Here is a 14,615-nt window from a genome sequence, read left to right as displayed (position 1 = left end):
GCTAGAAGGGGGAGACTTTATTTTAATTTTAAAAGTCCCTTTAAGTAACAGATACCACATGTTTGGTATCAAATTAATTGTTATAATAAATCCCACAACTTCCAGTTGTGGGATTTAATATAACTTGTTCAGGTAAAGAGTTTTAAACTTTACCTGAGAAGTTGCGAACTTCAGCCCTGCAGTGTTTTTGCTGCTTTGCTCTGATTGGCCAGCCTCTGGCAGCCTGGCCAGGCTACCTTGATGAGGTGTGAAGTGGCCTGGCTCAACACAAAGAGATGTGCCTGGGGGAAGAGATCTCCCCTCAGCAGATGGGGAAGCAGGAAAGGGGGAAGGCTGCCAAACTGGTTTTCAACGGCAAGGAAGGACATTTTGAGCAACCCAGCAACACCCTCACAGCCTGCAAACCCAAACAATTAGGTGCCCCCTTTGATTAGATTAGGAGAGGGGTGTGTTTAGGATTTTTAGCCACATGTAACCTCCAAAAATCCCTTTCAGCCATGATGGATTTTTGAGGAATGTTGCCCCCTGGGATTGATTTTTGCTACACTTCCCAGGAAGTGGTCATCACAGGGGAAAGGACCCTGTCCCTGATTGGAGAACCAGGACCCCCCTGTTTTTCACCCAGTAGCAAGGATAAAACTGGCAGACCTGCACCCACACCTCAGATCACTATCAGATTCCAACAAGGAAGAACTACAGAAGAAGAAGGACTGCCCTGCTGGATCCCTGGCCTGTACCTGGACACTGCACTTTGGAGGACTGCACCAGCTGCACACTTGGGCTTCACCACAAAAATGTCTTTGCCTGGCTCCAACTGGTTCAAGTAGGGACTCCCTGTTTGCTACCAGTGAAAACTTGCTAACCAGAGTCCCCTGCACCAACTCCTGAAGAAACCAACCAGCTGACCACTGTCAAAATGATCTATGACTGAATTAAGCCATGCTTTTTATTCCAATTGAGAAGCACTCGCCTCAGTATCACTGGAAAAGGTAGAGAGATATAACTTATGCCACTGCCTTCTCATGGTAGGGTTAACAGTGATAGTCTTATCAGCTCTGGAGATATCGATGGTCGTAGGCACCATGTGTTGGTCTGACCAGGTCACCGGAGTAGGGATAAAATGTTTGAGGTTAGATAGATTGGAGAAAACTGGATCTAACAGACGCCCAGCCACGTGTCAAAAGTTCTTCTAGCTGGGTCACTTGCATGATAGCTAGATCATTAATGAAGTCCTGAATTCATTTATCATTGATCAACTCAAAATGCAGGTTATGGTCACCGATGATGTTACAATTAGACAGTTTAAGTAAGCGGGAAGAAATACTTTGTATTAGAGATTCCCTAAACTTTTTAAGCAACCTGGTGGTCTCTAAATCAAGAGACCTGAAAAAGTAGAATTTTTGTTAAAATTACATTTAAATAGCGTGCTTTCACAGTCCTGAATGAGGCCAGGGGACATATTGCACTTAAAACAAGTGCTATCAAAGATTGTGATACCGCTCCTCCTGCCACAGGGCCTTTGCATCTTTTTGATGCAATACTGTAGAAAGGGAGCAAAAGCAGATTCTACATGAGTGTATTGTGTAAGCCACGTTTCTGTAAGAAATAAAATGTCAAGCATTTTGTCCAGAATTAGGTCATAGTTATCAGAGCAATGGTAGCCTAACAAGCGGCAATTGATACAGTACAATTTCAAAGTGGATATTGCTTAGTTATGCTGGAAGAAAGCTGCAATTTCTGCACCGAACCTCAACTTTTTCATCTGCCCCAAGGATCAGGAAGTGTAAACAAACATTTTCACAGGGTGTTCTGTATTGCAGTAATTGAGAGGTGGAATAGTTACCCTAGATAACACAAGAGAAGCAGGGTCTCTGGCCCCTGCTGCTGTCGTGGTGCGGACGGGCAAAGACGGGCTTGCCTTTGGAGAACCTACAGCATGCCAGCGGCACCTCTGTGCATTGGCTGACTTTTTAAGGCCGATCAGGCACATTGAGAATCCCCACAAATAGCTGCCACTAGAATGCTAACTCACTCTTTTTAGTGGCTATAGCAAAATGGCTGATGAAAAGAGCAAAATTAAGAAACATCAAAAAGATGCCCGCTTGTCCCATAGCCCCCAAACATAGCCCCGTATTCCCCCAACAATCAGATTCAAATAGCAGCAATTTTAAAATGAATCCACAGATCCAAGGTCTGCCCCCTAACCTGCTTTCACATGTTAAAGGTGGTTCCTGCAGCTTCATTGATAATCTGTTCACAGCAGAATACCACCCTTGGACAAACGATCCGAAAGACTATCTGCCTAGTTGTAACTCAGGCTAAGTGAGCAGACAGGAAGTGACCAAAGAATATATACAGAAGGTGGGTGAAGATGTTTAGCGTCAAGCTCTCTTATTGGTTTTAGTTATACGTAACATTGTGAATGATAAGGACCTCCAAAGAGAAATGTAGGCCCACTTTAAGAATAGATAGAAAATCCTGTTTTAATTTTTTTTTAAATGGCACCCTGCAGGGACGAAGATGCTTCATTCTTGAGAGCAGGCGCGCCCCGTCCTTTAGGGCGGAGGGACCACGCCCCCTACCTTTTGCCCCTCATGAAGAGTGTCTGTCAGGCTGAAAAAAGGTCAGCTTGACAGACACTCTTCATTTTCAGCTCAGACAGCCAGGAGTGAGACATGCGCGATTTGCGCAGACTCCTGGCTGCCTGAGCTGAACTTTGCTGGGCTGAGGAAGTCACAGCTCCTATGGGCGTGACCTCCTCGGCTCAGCAAAGGTGCCTCGAGGCCCTCCCCCAGGTGACAAGGGAATCGTCACCCATTGACTTCGATTTGGGCGCTTCAGGTTTAAACCCTGAAGCACCCACGGCGAGTGTCAATCAGTGACACTTCGTCACAGAGTGGGGTGGGGTCAGCAGTCTCACTCACCCCATCCCACTATGTGAAGGCTGGGAGGCTGCCTTAAGGCAGCAGTCCTAGCCCTCCTGGGACTTCAAGGCTGAAGGTAAGTGTATGTGTGTGTGTGTGATGTTTTAAAATGAATGTTTGGTGTGTGCGTGCATGTTTGAATGTTATGAGTGTTAATGGATGTGTGTGATGTTTTAAAATGAATGTTTGGTGCGTGCGTGCATGTTTGAATGGTATGAGTGTTGTTAATGGATGTGCGTGCGTATGTGTGTGTGAAAGAATGAGTGTGTGTGAACTTTTAAAATGAATGGTTGGTGGGTGCCTGCATGTTTGAATGTTATGAGTGTTGTTAATGGATTAGAGAACGTGTGGTTTCTATCAGCCGACATGTAGGTAGAAGATAGCTTGCTGTCTTGTGTTCTAGTCTGTGGGTCATGAAAAGAGATCAGCTTCCCTCCTTTCAGAACTGTGTGCAAAATAAGACAAACCCTTAGCACTGACGTGCATTTCTTCTGCTGCAGCTTCAACAAAGAGTTCTAATGAACTATTAGAACAATAACGTACTGTAGTCATTATAAAAGTGGGGCACTGCTAGATCCCATGTTGCTGGGCTATGAACTGTTAAACTTAAAGCCCTTCATATGAAACAGCAAATTTTTCTCTACATGATACATTTAAGTTGTTTTTTTAGCCTGCTTAAATTTGACGGAGGCATAGGTCTCCAAAAAGCTTTAAAAAAGCAACCTTTTGTAGTGGAAGGAAAAGGGGATGGAGGGGATGGAGGGGATGGAGGGGTGAGAGAAGGAGAGATGGAGAGAAGGATGGAAAGAGGATGCAGAGATGGTTAGATAAATCAATGAAGAGATGGATGGATGGATTCAGAGGACGATGGAGGAATAGATGGAGAGAAGGATGGATGATGGATTGATGAGGGAAGCATGAATGGAGGTAAAGAAAGGATTGTGCTGGGTGGAAGGAAGATAAGATGGATGGATTGATATAATGGATGGGTGAAAAAAGAAAGAAGGAACAAGATTGAAAGAATGGAGAGAAGGAAGGACAGATACAACAAAGGTGGAGATAAGAAATGATACATGGATAAAAAGACAAAAGGAACAATGAATGGATAGATAAATGGATGGATGATTGAATGGATGGAAAGTACAGAATCTATGAAAAATGAAAGAAAACAAGAAGAAACAAGACAGAAAGAACGGTAAGGAGACTGAAAGAAATACATTTGATGATTTCAGAATTACATCAAAAGGAGCAATTCCCCAAGGACTGCTGGATTCACTTGCCTCACCCTCGCAATCAGAGATATTTGGGACATGGTTCAAAGTGGGGGTTATGTTATTTTTATGGCTACTCCCCTGCTCTCACCTCTCCCACAATTTATGCTGGTGTGGATTAGAGATTTTAGAATCAGACAAAATTGACAGAGAAACTCTTATATATAAAGGTGATGTCCCTAAGCCACGCCTTTAACACCAAAATCAGTAGATAGACTTATTAGGCATTTTATATTGAGTTAGAATTCAGTATGTGTTATTCTCAAGTAATGTAGATGAATGAGAAGTATTATAAAAATAGTAAGCACCTCGGCAACTAAATAAAAAGTATGAACAGGAAATAACCTCCAAATATAGTTCATAACCCCTAATCTTTACCAAAAATCCTTAATTATATTACATTTACCTGGCTTGCAGCTCGATATTTGTGTTTTTAAAAATCTCATATACAGCCCCCACCACGTATTTGCATTCTAGTAGGCTTAAAATCAGAGTCCCAGTTTTCAGTATCTCTCACTATCAACCGGTCAGTGTGCTTGCCCATACACATTTTAGGGTTTTTTATTCTATTTTAAGAACTAGTCTATTAAGCAAGGGAGAGCCCTCGCACTTCTGTCCTCCTTTTGATTCACAGGACAGAAGAAAAGGCTTTTTTTTTAGCTGATTAGGAAGTATACATACAATATTGCATTGTATCTTTTTAATACCACCAGCATGGAACTTTAACAAGGTCAACTTGCAAGCAGATCTCTGGATACCATGCAAGGCCGGACTGGCCGTAGCGGGCATCGGGCATTTCCCCAGAGGCTGGAAGGGTGGGGGCCAGTTTTGCAGCGGTGGGGGCCGGTTTTGTTACCGGGGGCTGGTTTTGCAGCAGTGCTAAGAACTCGCCCCCCCCTAACAAAAATCGCAGTGCTTCCTACTTGCACATGCCCCCGTCTCCCCAATCCCCCACCCCCGCCCGTCCTGGGGGCTGGGCTGGCGAAATTGCCAGGACTGCTTTGGGTTCCCAGCACAGCCCTGCTACTATGGAATGCTGGAGAGACTGGAAAAATCCATCTCCAACTATTGAGAGATAATCAGCAAAAATATGCGATAATTTAGCATATACAATTACAGTTACCAGAAATTGAAGCTAAAAAGCCTGCATTAATGAAAGCTAGAATTTTGAAGACCTATTACTTCTGTCATGCACTTAGATCCATTCAGAGCACACACAAGGACAATGGTAACATGCATCACACCCTGTGATACATAACATTATCCAACATGTAGGAAAAATGTGCCACATATGACACAACGAAGAGAACAAAGGAACAACTATGACAAGGGAAGATAACTTAAATTAGACAAATGTTACTTAAATATGAATTTATCTAAAGACAGGGATCCTGCTCGCCCACCTGATCATTTTTCCACATATAATTAACCCGCGAAGACCTGTAATCTGAATGAAAAACACGGCAATGAATGATAACTACTAACGGAGTGGGGCAGGTCAGAGGGAGTCTTTAATGTGGTTTTAGGGGAGATTCAGAATTTAGGTAGAAATGTCTCATTTTGTAATTTTCTGACACCTAGTAGTGCACTGAAGAATTTTACAGTCTGTTCCTAACCTTCTTTTCCTCCCCTCTCTCAAAATACCACAGATAATATATGTGGCACGCAACGCCAAGGATTCAGCTGTGTCCTACTTCCATTTCTACAAGATGGCAAAGGTGCATCCAGAGCCTGGCACATGGCCTGAGTACCTGGAAAAATTTATGGCTGGAGATGGTGAGAAACTAAGCAGGGGACTGTATGGCAGGATCTTAGTGTTTACACATATAAGCTATTGAAGTGAGCATTTGCTTTCATCAGCAGTATAGCAAAGAAGCACATTTTGACCATGTTGTCTTGAATAGAACACTTGCTATAGACTAACATGCCTCTCTACATATGTCAAACAACTGAACATGTAATATAAGCCTTCCATAACTGCCTATGAAAGGGTCAAGTTATGATCATGGGGGACACCAAGCTTTCTAGCTGTATTTCCCCTATCAGAGAGCAACTCCTGGGTGAAGCTTGGCAAGGAAAAGCAAACGTATTAGATACTGTTCTTAGCTGGAACATAGCAGGGCTGGAGAGCAAAATGCAAATTCCAGGATGGGGCCAATTTATAGACGAACATCAGACATGTCTATTCTAAGAAACATGGGCACTGGGGCCTAAATATAGATCTTGCTTCAAAAGCTACTGGGTTGCAGGGCGTAAGGTGTCTTCTGGGAGACCATCGGGCGGGCTACTTATATGGCTAAGCTGTTCTCTTAAGTGTCAGGTTGAAGTTGTAGATATGGGCTGCCCTGATTTACAGGCCTTACTAGTATCGACCCTCAAGGAGAGACCTTTACTAATAATCAATATCTATAACAGGAGTGTGGGCAGTAATTATAATTCTGGCGCTCTGACCATACTGGACAGCTTCCTTCATAGCAACATTTCATCCTATTTCATCTTAATTGCAGGGGACTTTAATGTTACCTTCGAGCCCTACCCTCCGGTCCAAGAGTTATATAAAGAAGAGGATGCCTATTGGGGCATCCCTCAGTTAGTGTCAAGTAAAAGACACAGAATGAACAGAAAAGCGCACCAAGTTGCTGACATTACACTAACACATGGTCTCCGAGCTTGCAATGGTCGCTCCCGTTCAGATGCCAACTCTTACTTCACTTTTAGGCGTGGAGCTCATAGGAGTCAGATCGATTATATTTTACTTGACATCCAACTGTGGGGCCATATGACTGGCATGAGGGTGCAAGAACATGAAGAGAGTGGCCACGATCCACTGATCTTATCGACTGGGGTCTGCTGCCTTCGCTTGAAGTTCCCCACCCTAAGGCATATGCACAACTCGCTCTGACAAATAATAGACGTAATGTCAAATGGGAGTCTGTTAATACCTCCTCTGGTTCACTTTCATCAATATACAATTTATTAGCACACCAAATGGAGCACATGCTTTTGCATCTAGAGGACGGTGATGGGCTTTTAGCAGCTTACACTGAACTGTTCAACTCTTTAAAGTACCTTCTCACAAAAGAGATCATTAGTAAACCTAGGAAAAAGTGCAGTGCAAGGTGGCTTAGCAATACATTCAGGGAAGCCCAGCATGAGCTATTGAGAACACTGAAAGGGGGTCATGTAGAGTATATAAGACAAGCAAGGAGGGACTACAAACAGGAATGTCATAGGGCATGCAGGAGATGGGAGGAGGCCAGATGGATAGCTATCCTGGAGACTGCAAAAGTAAATGATATTTCCAGGTTCTGGAAATTGATAGCAGATGACAGTAGAGATTCATCCCCCCCGCCTGGTACCTCAATCCTCTCCGCAGTGTGGGCTGAGCATTTTGGTCGACTATATGAAGGGCCATCTGAAGCTACCTTTAGGAACCTTGATGATAACTCGACTTCCGGGGCCACCCCGATCAAATTCACTCTAGCTGAAACCAGAGCTGCAATAATTTCACTGAATTGGGGAAAGGCCCGGGTCCTGATAAGATCCCTGGCGACCTATATAAGACAAGACCTGATAAATGGGCCCCTTACTTAAATTTAGTCTGTAATGCAGTTGCGGCAGGAGCACCTGTCCCACCCTCTTGGAAAGGGGCTGAGATAGTTCCCATCTTCAAAAAAGGCAGTCCCAGTGATCCTGCCAACTACCATCTGATATGTCTACTTGACAACTCCCCAAAAAGTTTTGCGAAGCAAGTTTTGTTCCATCTTGACGAATTGATTTCAGAGTCCGAAGCTATATCTGATCTACAGGCAGGGTTCAGACCCGCAGTTAGCACCATAGATCAAGCCCTGAGGTTCTTGGCAATCAAATGGAAGAATGTGGACCTGGGGGGGGAATCTTTATGTGGTTTTCTTTGACCTCAGAGCTGCATTTGATTTGGTCCCCAGGAACTTGTTATGGCTGACACTATCCAATATGGGTGTTCCAAAAGGCCTCCTGAAACTTATTGTTCGATTGCACAAGAATACCTACGCACAAATTGGGTGTGGTAAGGAACTGGCAGACCCTGTAGCTATCAAAAGAGGAGTCAGACAAGGTTGTGTTCTAGCCCCTACCCTCTTTCTCCTATACATAAACAATTGTATTCAATATTTAGAGAATTGCACCAACGATTCGCCCAAGCTGGCTGGGAAGAAAATACTGTGTCTGCTATATGCGGACAACACTATCCTGCTAGCCAAATCACAGGTGGGAATTCAAAATTTGGTAAATCAATTTTGTGTTTTCTGTAGAGACTATGGGATGGATGTTAATGTTAAGAAAACAAAACTTATGATATGTAGTGCCTCAAGAAAAAGATTACGTGCAAGAATAGTAATGAATTCAATTCCGCTGGAAAGAGTTTCAGAGTTCGATTATTTGGGCATTAGGCTAACGGACTCTGGCAGTTGGGAGGCTGCTATTAGTAAAGGAGCACTCATTATAAGCCAAAGAGGTGGGGCATTAGTATGCAAGGCTAGAACTGCAGTGAGCCCTCCCTTGAATCCAATCTCTGAGATTTATAAAGTCCAAATCCGTGCTGCGGCCCTGTACGGAGTGGAACTCTGGGGTTCCTACAGAAAATTGGATATTTTACAAACCAAAGAAAATCACTTCCTTAGACACGTATCCAGGTTAGGGAAGGGTACACCAATGACCCCTCTTAGACTCGATTTAGGATTAAACAGCATCAAAGCCACAGCGGGTCTGAGCTTGCGTTTATACTGGATCCGTTTATGGAAAACAGACGAACGTGAACCATTTAGGGTGGCGATAAGAGAACTTATAATATCCTCACAGGGATGGGAAAAAATCCTTTGGCTGAAGGAGATGAAATCTGCCTGGGATAAGCTAGGTTTCCCTCACTACTGGAAGTACCCTAAGTTGATCCCTGCTAATGCTAGACAACTTGTCAAAGGGAGATATTGGGAGAAAACCAACGATGAGCCTTTCCACCGTAACGGGGTAGGCAGATTAACAGCAGAATTTTTGCAAGTCAAACATGAACCCGGGCCTGAGAATCTCATAGACCTCCCTATACCTGCACGTTCCCGCGCTTTATTTCTTCAGCTAAGATACGGCACTTTACCCGTTAATAGCTTTACGGCCCATTGGTCGACAAGTAATCCCAAGACTGAAAGATGTATATTTTGTCATCAATGCAAGGAAACAACTGAGCAAGTGCTGTTCTTCTGTCCCCTATACAAGAGCCCCATAGGGAGGTGGATCATTCCTCCGTGTAAAGTCTTACTACTGCAGGACCGAGCTAATGCTTTCAGAATATGCACATATGATACATCCATGCTGGTAGTAAGCTCAGTTACCAAATATCTATCTGTAGCTTGGTCCATTCGCCATAGGTTCACCTTAGCCCTGGGGCTCCAAGCCAGCTAGGTACTCTTTTGTCTACGGATGGGGACTTTAATTAGATATATTTATTTTTTCTTTTTAACACTTAGACGTGTCATGTATCTTAACTCTGATTGGAATTTCACTTAATCATTGTGTGGATTTTAGAAATTTTCGGATCACTAGGGGGGCTTCTGGATATGATCTTTTGAATGTATGTTTTATTTCTAACTATTAGAATTTTTTTCCTCTTTTCTTTTTTTCTATAGTGTAGTCTAACTGGCATTGAATGTAATCCAATAGTGTGGATTATTTTTATAATTATTTATATAATTTAGTCCCAAAGTATGTCTTAACAATTATTCTATATTCCCACAGGCTTGTCTCTTTTGTGAGAAGTTACGGTGTTATTAGTCCATATAGATGAATTTTTAGTTCAATTGGCATGGCATCTTATAAATTATATTGATATGATAAGAAATGTATCAGTCCACAAATCGATCATGTTACTGGTTTCAGTTTCATGGAACGTATTAACTGTACTTATTTGAACGATGGACACAAGTTTTTACCATTGCCATGTATGATTGTTTTAGTGTATCCACAAATCGATTATGTTACCGGTTTTAGTTTTAAGGAACGCACTAATGGTATTTATTCGAATGTTGGCTACAAGTGTTTATCATTGTTATGTATGATTGTTTTATTGTATTTTAATGGTCTAAATGTTAGACTGAATAAATAAATAAAAGAATAACTGCCTATGCATTGCAGACCTTCTCCATCACTTCTACATTTACTAATCATGTGCTTCTGGCTGACTCTACCCACAGAGGCCCATGTACCACTCATGCGCTTCCGCTGACACCACCACTGTTGCCCACATGCCAATAAACTGTAGCAGCCTGACCCCTTTTATTCACACACAGATACTGCCCACGTGTGATAAACTGCCCCAGTACCACCCTTGTAATAACTATATAAAACAGGAAAACCTAACCACTTTTGAAGTAGTGAGCATATAATACAAGTCGATGCACCCCCCTGCTTTTTGACCCTACCGTTACTGTTCTCATACATGACACATGCTGCAGGATTAGTTTTTTTTTCACTGTTCATTGTGTACTGTCTATATGCCATAATCTGATCTCTAAGCTTCTGCCAGTGTACTTCTCACATCCTGTTGAGTGACTCATAAAGTGCTAATAGATGGCACCCTCCCTCATCACCAACATAGTACGTGTCTCCAGCATTACCTTCCAGTTTCCCGTATCTCTCAATATAAGGCATGGACAGCACAGGTTGAAATCTCCTACACAACTCTGTCAAGTGCATTTTCCCCAGATCTCCCTTTAGCATATTGAGGCAGTTGAACTCACCCGAAAAGGCCCCATCACATCTGCCATCAACAAGAGCGACTCCTCGAGGTAACAGGCACACTCTTATATCTAGGACCAGAGGGCAGGTTTGGACAATGTAGTCTGTAGGCTCCAGGGAGACTCAGAAGGCATTTACTGAGTCAGTCATACACTTTATTCTTTTTTAAATGCCCTTGTTTAGGTGAGAACTTAAAAAGGAAAACATAATTTCTCTGCAAATTGTTGGTGATTAAAAAGAAAATACAGGGGTAACCACGTCGATGTGTAGCCGTGGTGTCAAGTGTGTAAACAAATTATTTAGAGTCAAGGTAGTCTAGCAATCAATAATGGCAGTGGGTGTGTTCGGTATGTTTCCAGAGGGCACTGCCTAGAATGTGTATTCCTAATGCCTGAAACTTATGAAATGGTGGATAGGATAAGATCAGCTTCTTTACTATGCCAATTGCGGTATAACGCTAGTAAGATTAAAAGGAGGACTCAAACCTGCAAGGCTGTTAGAAGGGCTGGCCAGTTGGGTGTTTTGCAAAAAATCCCTAAAACCATAAAACCTGGCCTGCCTTTGAAATGTTCCTTAGTGTGTTTAGCCCTCCTCTCCAAATATAATTATGAACTGTTGCCACTGTCTTTTTATTCCTTTGTTTGCTTTGTAAGTGCTAGTGGCCATGTTGTTAATTTTCTAACAGCCACCATCTCTTAAAACCTAGTGGCATTTGGCTCCTGGTATGATCATGTGAAGGGCTGGTGGCAGAAGACCCGGGACCACCCCATACTCTACGTGTTCTATGAGGACATGAAGGAGGTGAGTGCCACATAACTAATCTGCCATCTAAAATCCCACTTCTGACACCAATGAAATTTTAATGCAGAAGTGTTCTGTCTCATTCAAGGAAATAAGGTAGACTATTTCAGTATATTAGAGCATGGTCTAGGTGCCATGAAAGAAACTCATGAACAGTGTTGGACTGGTCTAGAAATTTTGATACCACAGTCCTGGTGCCTCTGAAAGATGGCGAGTACTTGACATCTGGTAGATCTTGCTTCAGTCAATTATAGAAATATCCCAATTGTCTGGCAATGGTAAGGCAGGTCAATCTAACTCTACGTATTATGAAGAAATGTGGCAGCATGACATAACCAACAATTCCAACCCACAGGAAAAAATAAAATTGTTACCATGTCATCTTTGGTCCTTCATGGTGGGAATCCAGATCTTTGTTTCATACATGCTCCTAAATGAAATCTGCTATTAAGGCTTTTGCACCACCTCTTAGACTATTTGACATATTTTATGCCCACTTGCATTCTACTCTCTGCTTCTTCTGTACAATTATCCTTTAAATACTAGTCCTCTTCACTTACTTCTAATTAGATCCTAGTTGGCAGCATGGCTGTCCGCAAGACGTATTGTACCCAGTGCAGGCTTTAGATCATCCTCTTCAGACATTGGCTTGTTTGGGCAGCCTCCTTCAGACAGTGGTTTGGGATTCTGTGGGGCTGATTTGAGAAAAGTGCCCCTTAGTGCCCCCTTACCACCACCATGTATGCGTCACATTTAAAATACAGGGAACAGCATCAGAATTCCTGATGCTATTGATGTACTCTGCAGGAGTAGCGCCAAAATGATGGTGCCACTCCTGCAGAGCACATTGGGCCCCATTGTATTAAATTACATGCCCCCTTTTAACGTCTGCTCTGAGCAGGCGTTAAAAGTGACACAAAAAATTACGCAAGGAAATCTCTTAGATTTCGTAGTGCCATTTTTTCTACCCCCCTAACGGGGAACGCCCCCCTTGCATACATTATGCCTGGCACAGGCATAATGTGGCGCAAGGGTTTACAAAATGGCGCAATGCATGTATTGTGCTACTTTGTAAATATGGCGCATGTAAAAAGCTACTTTTGTGCTGCCTTAGCAATGACACTATGGCAGCGCTAACGTGGGGCTGGGGCCTCATAAATCAGGCCCTGTATGTTGCATGGATCAGCCCGGAGTAGTGTACAACTCTCACCTAATGCTATTGGCTGTTTGGTGTATCATTCCACCTTATAGGAAGTGCTTACAATATCTTCCAACAGGTTTATTTGATATCTGAAAATTACACTCAGCCCTGCTAAAAGTCATACATATAATGCATTTAGAGGGGGGGTCATTACGACCCTGGCGGGGGGTCATTATGACCCTGGCGGGGGGTCATTACGACCCTGGCGGCCGGCGGAACACTGACGGTAACACTGCTAACAGGCTGGTGGTGTTCCACGAGTGTATTATGACCGTGGCGCATTAGCCAAGGCCTTACCGCTGGCCCCTCCAGTATACCGTCAGGCTTCTGCCAGGCTGTCATAATCCCCAACCACCAGCCTGTCCATGGCTGTGCCATGGAAAGGCTGGCGGTAACGGGGACTCTGGGTGCCCCTGGGGACCCCTGCACCTGGCATGGGCAGTGCAGGGGCCCCCAGGCACACCCCCATAGCGCATTTCAGCAGTGAAATGCGTGATTGGTGCTGCTGCACCCGCTGCACATCAACATTGCCGCTGGCTTTATTATGAGCCGCCTTCAATGTTGATGTCACTTTTCCACTGGGCCAGTGGACAGAAACGCTGTTTCCGTCCGCTGGCCAGCGGAAATGTCATAATAGGGTGCCACCAGTACCGCCAGCACTGGCGGTATTGTGGCACCCACAGCTTCGGTGGTCTTTTTGCAAGTCATAATGAGGGCCTGAGTCTAAATACCCAATTACCTCAATTAATGAATCAGCCTATCCAGCACCCTAAGAGCCGCATCTTAAACTTATATTCATTTACTTCTCACCATCAGAGATGATACTTCATTACTTGCTAAATGTGGCCAAACAGAAGTACCCACCGTAGTTAAGGCTAATCAGAAAGGCACTAAGGGCTCTCTGGCCCAAGCTAGACAACAGAAGGACACAGAAGGACCTCCTAACTAAAGTAGAAACATGTCTTGAGATTTATAAATCAACATAATTGTAATTTACTATAAATGTTCTTAGCGATTGGAACCCACCTGTTCAAAGGCTAACCTTGTGAGCCGGGAATCACCTTTGGAAATGCCTCATAAATTAGCATTGTTGCAGATGACCTCCTGACAAGCGTCTGTTGCCCTCCCCAGCTCCCCCTGCTGCTGCTACTGCTGCCGCCTCTGCCTCAGGGAACAAACTGAGAGTCTGCCTGACTCTCAGTTCAAGGACCCCCTCCACCCGTTGGCTCCTGCCTGTGCCTCATCCCTGGTGGCCTCTTGGCCACCTGTAAGTAAGTATCCTCTGTCTCTCTACTCCTGCCTTTCTTCTTTTTACTTCTTTTCATTACTTTTTGTGGTTCTTTTTATTTATTTTTCTTTCACTCGTCCCTGCTTGCTAACTCTTGTGTTCCTCCACACCGCTGCTGCTCCACTCCCGTGCCCCTCCCGCAAAGCGTTTTTCCCACCCTCCCGCCTCCCAGCTGACCGGACCCCCAACTCCCTCCTCTTCTCAACCACGGCCGCAGCACTGTGAGAGGGTGACTCCACTGACCTCCCGGCCAGTGTCTGTTGTCCTCCCCAGCTCCTCCTGCGGCTGCTACTGCTGCTGCCTCAGGGAACAAACAGAGTCTGCCTGACTCTCAGTTCAAGGTCCTCCTCCACCTGCAGGCTCCT

The 14,615-nt window shown here is 44.0% G+C and overlaps 1 protein-coding gene across 2 annotated transcripts in view; it reads left to right on the top strand.

Annotated features, from left to right (window-relative positions):
• The window catches only part of LOC138304190 (sulfotransferase 1 family member D1-like), an 84,782-nt gene that overhangs the window by 46,527 nt on the left and 23,640 nt on the right, over window positions 1–14,615 (top strand). For both annotated transcript variants that reach the window (XM_069244038.1, XM_069244039.1), the window contains exons 5-6: window positions 5,845–5,971; window positions 11,667–11,761. In XM_069244038.1, the coding sequence (XP_069100139.1) occupies window positions 5,845–5,971; window positions 11,667–11,761 (222 nt within the window). The remainder of the gene's footprint in view (window positions 1–5,844; window positions 5,972–11,666; window positions 11,762–14,615) is intronic.

The sequence above is a fragment of the Pleurodeles waltl genome, chromosome 7, assembly GCF_031143425.1.
Source record: "Pleurodeles waltl isolate 20211129_DDA chromosome 7, aPleWal1.hap1.20221129, whole genome shotgun sequence".
Taxonomy (NCBI): Eukaryota; Metazoa; Chordata; class Amphibia; order Caudata; family Salamandridae; genus Pleurodeles; species Pleurodeles waltl.
This window is presented reverse-complemented; position numbering and strand designations above follow the sequence as displayed.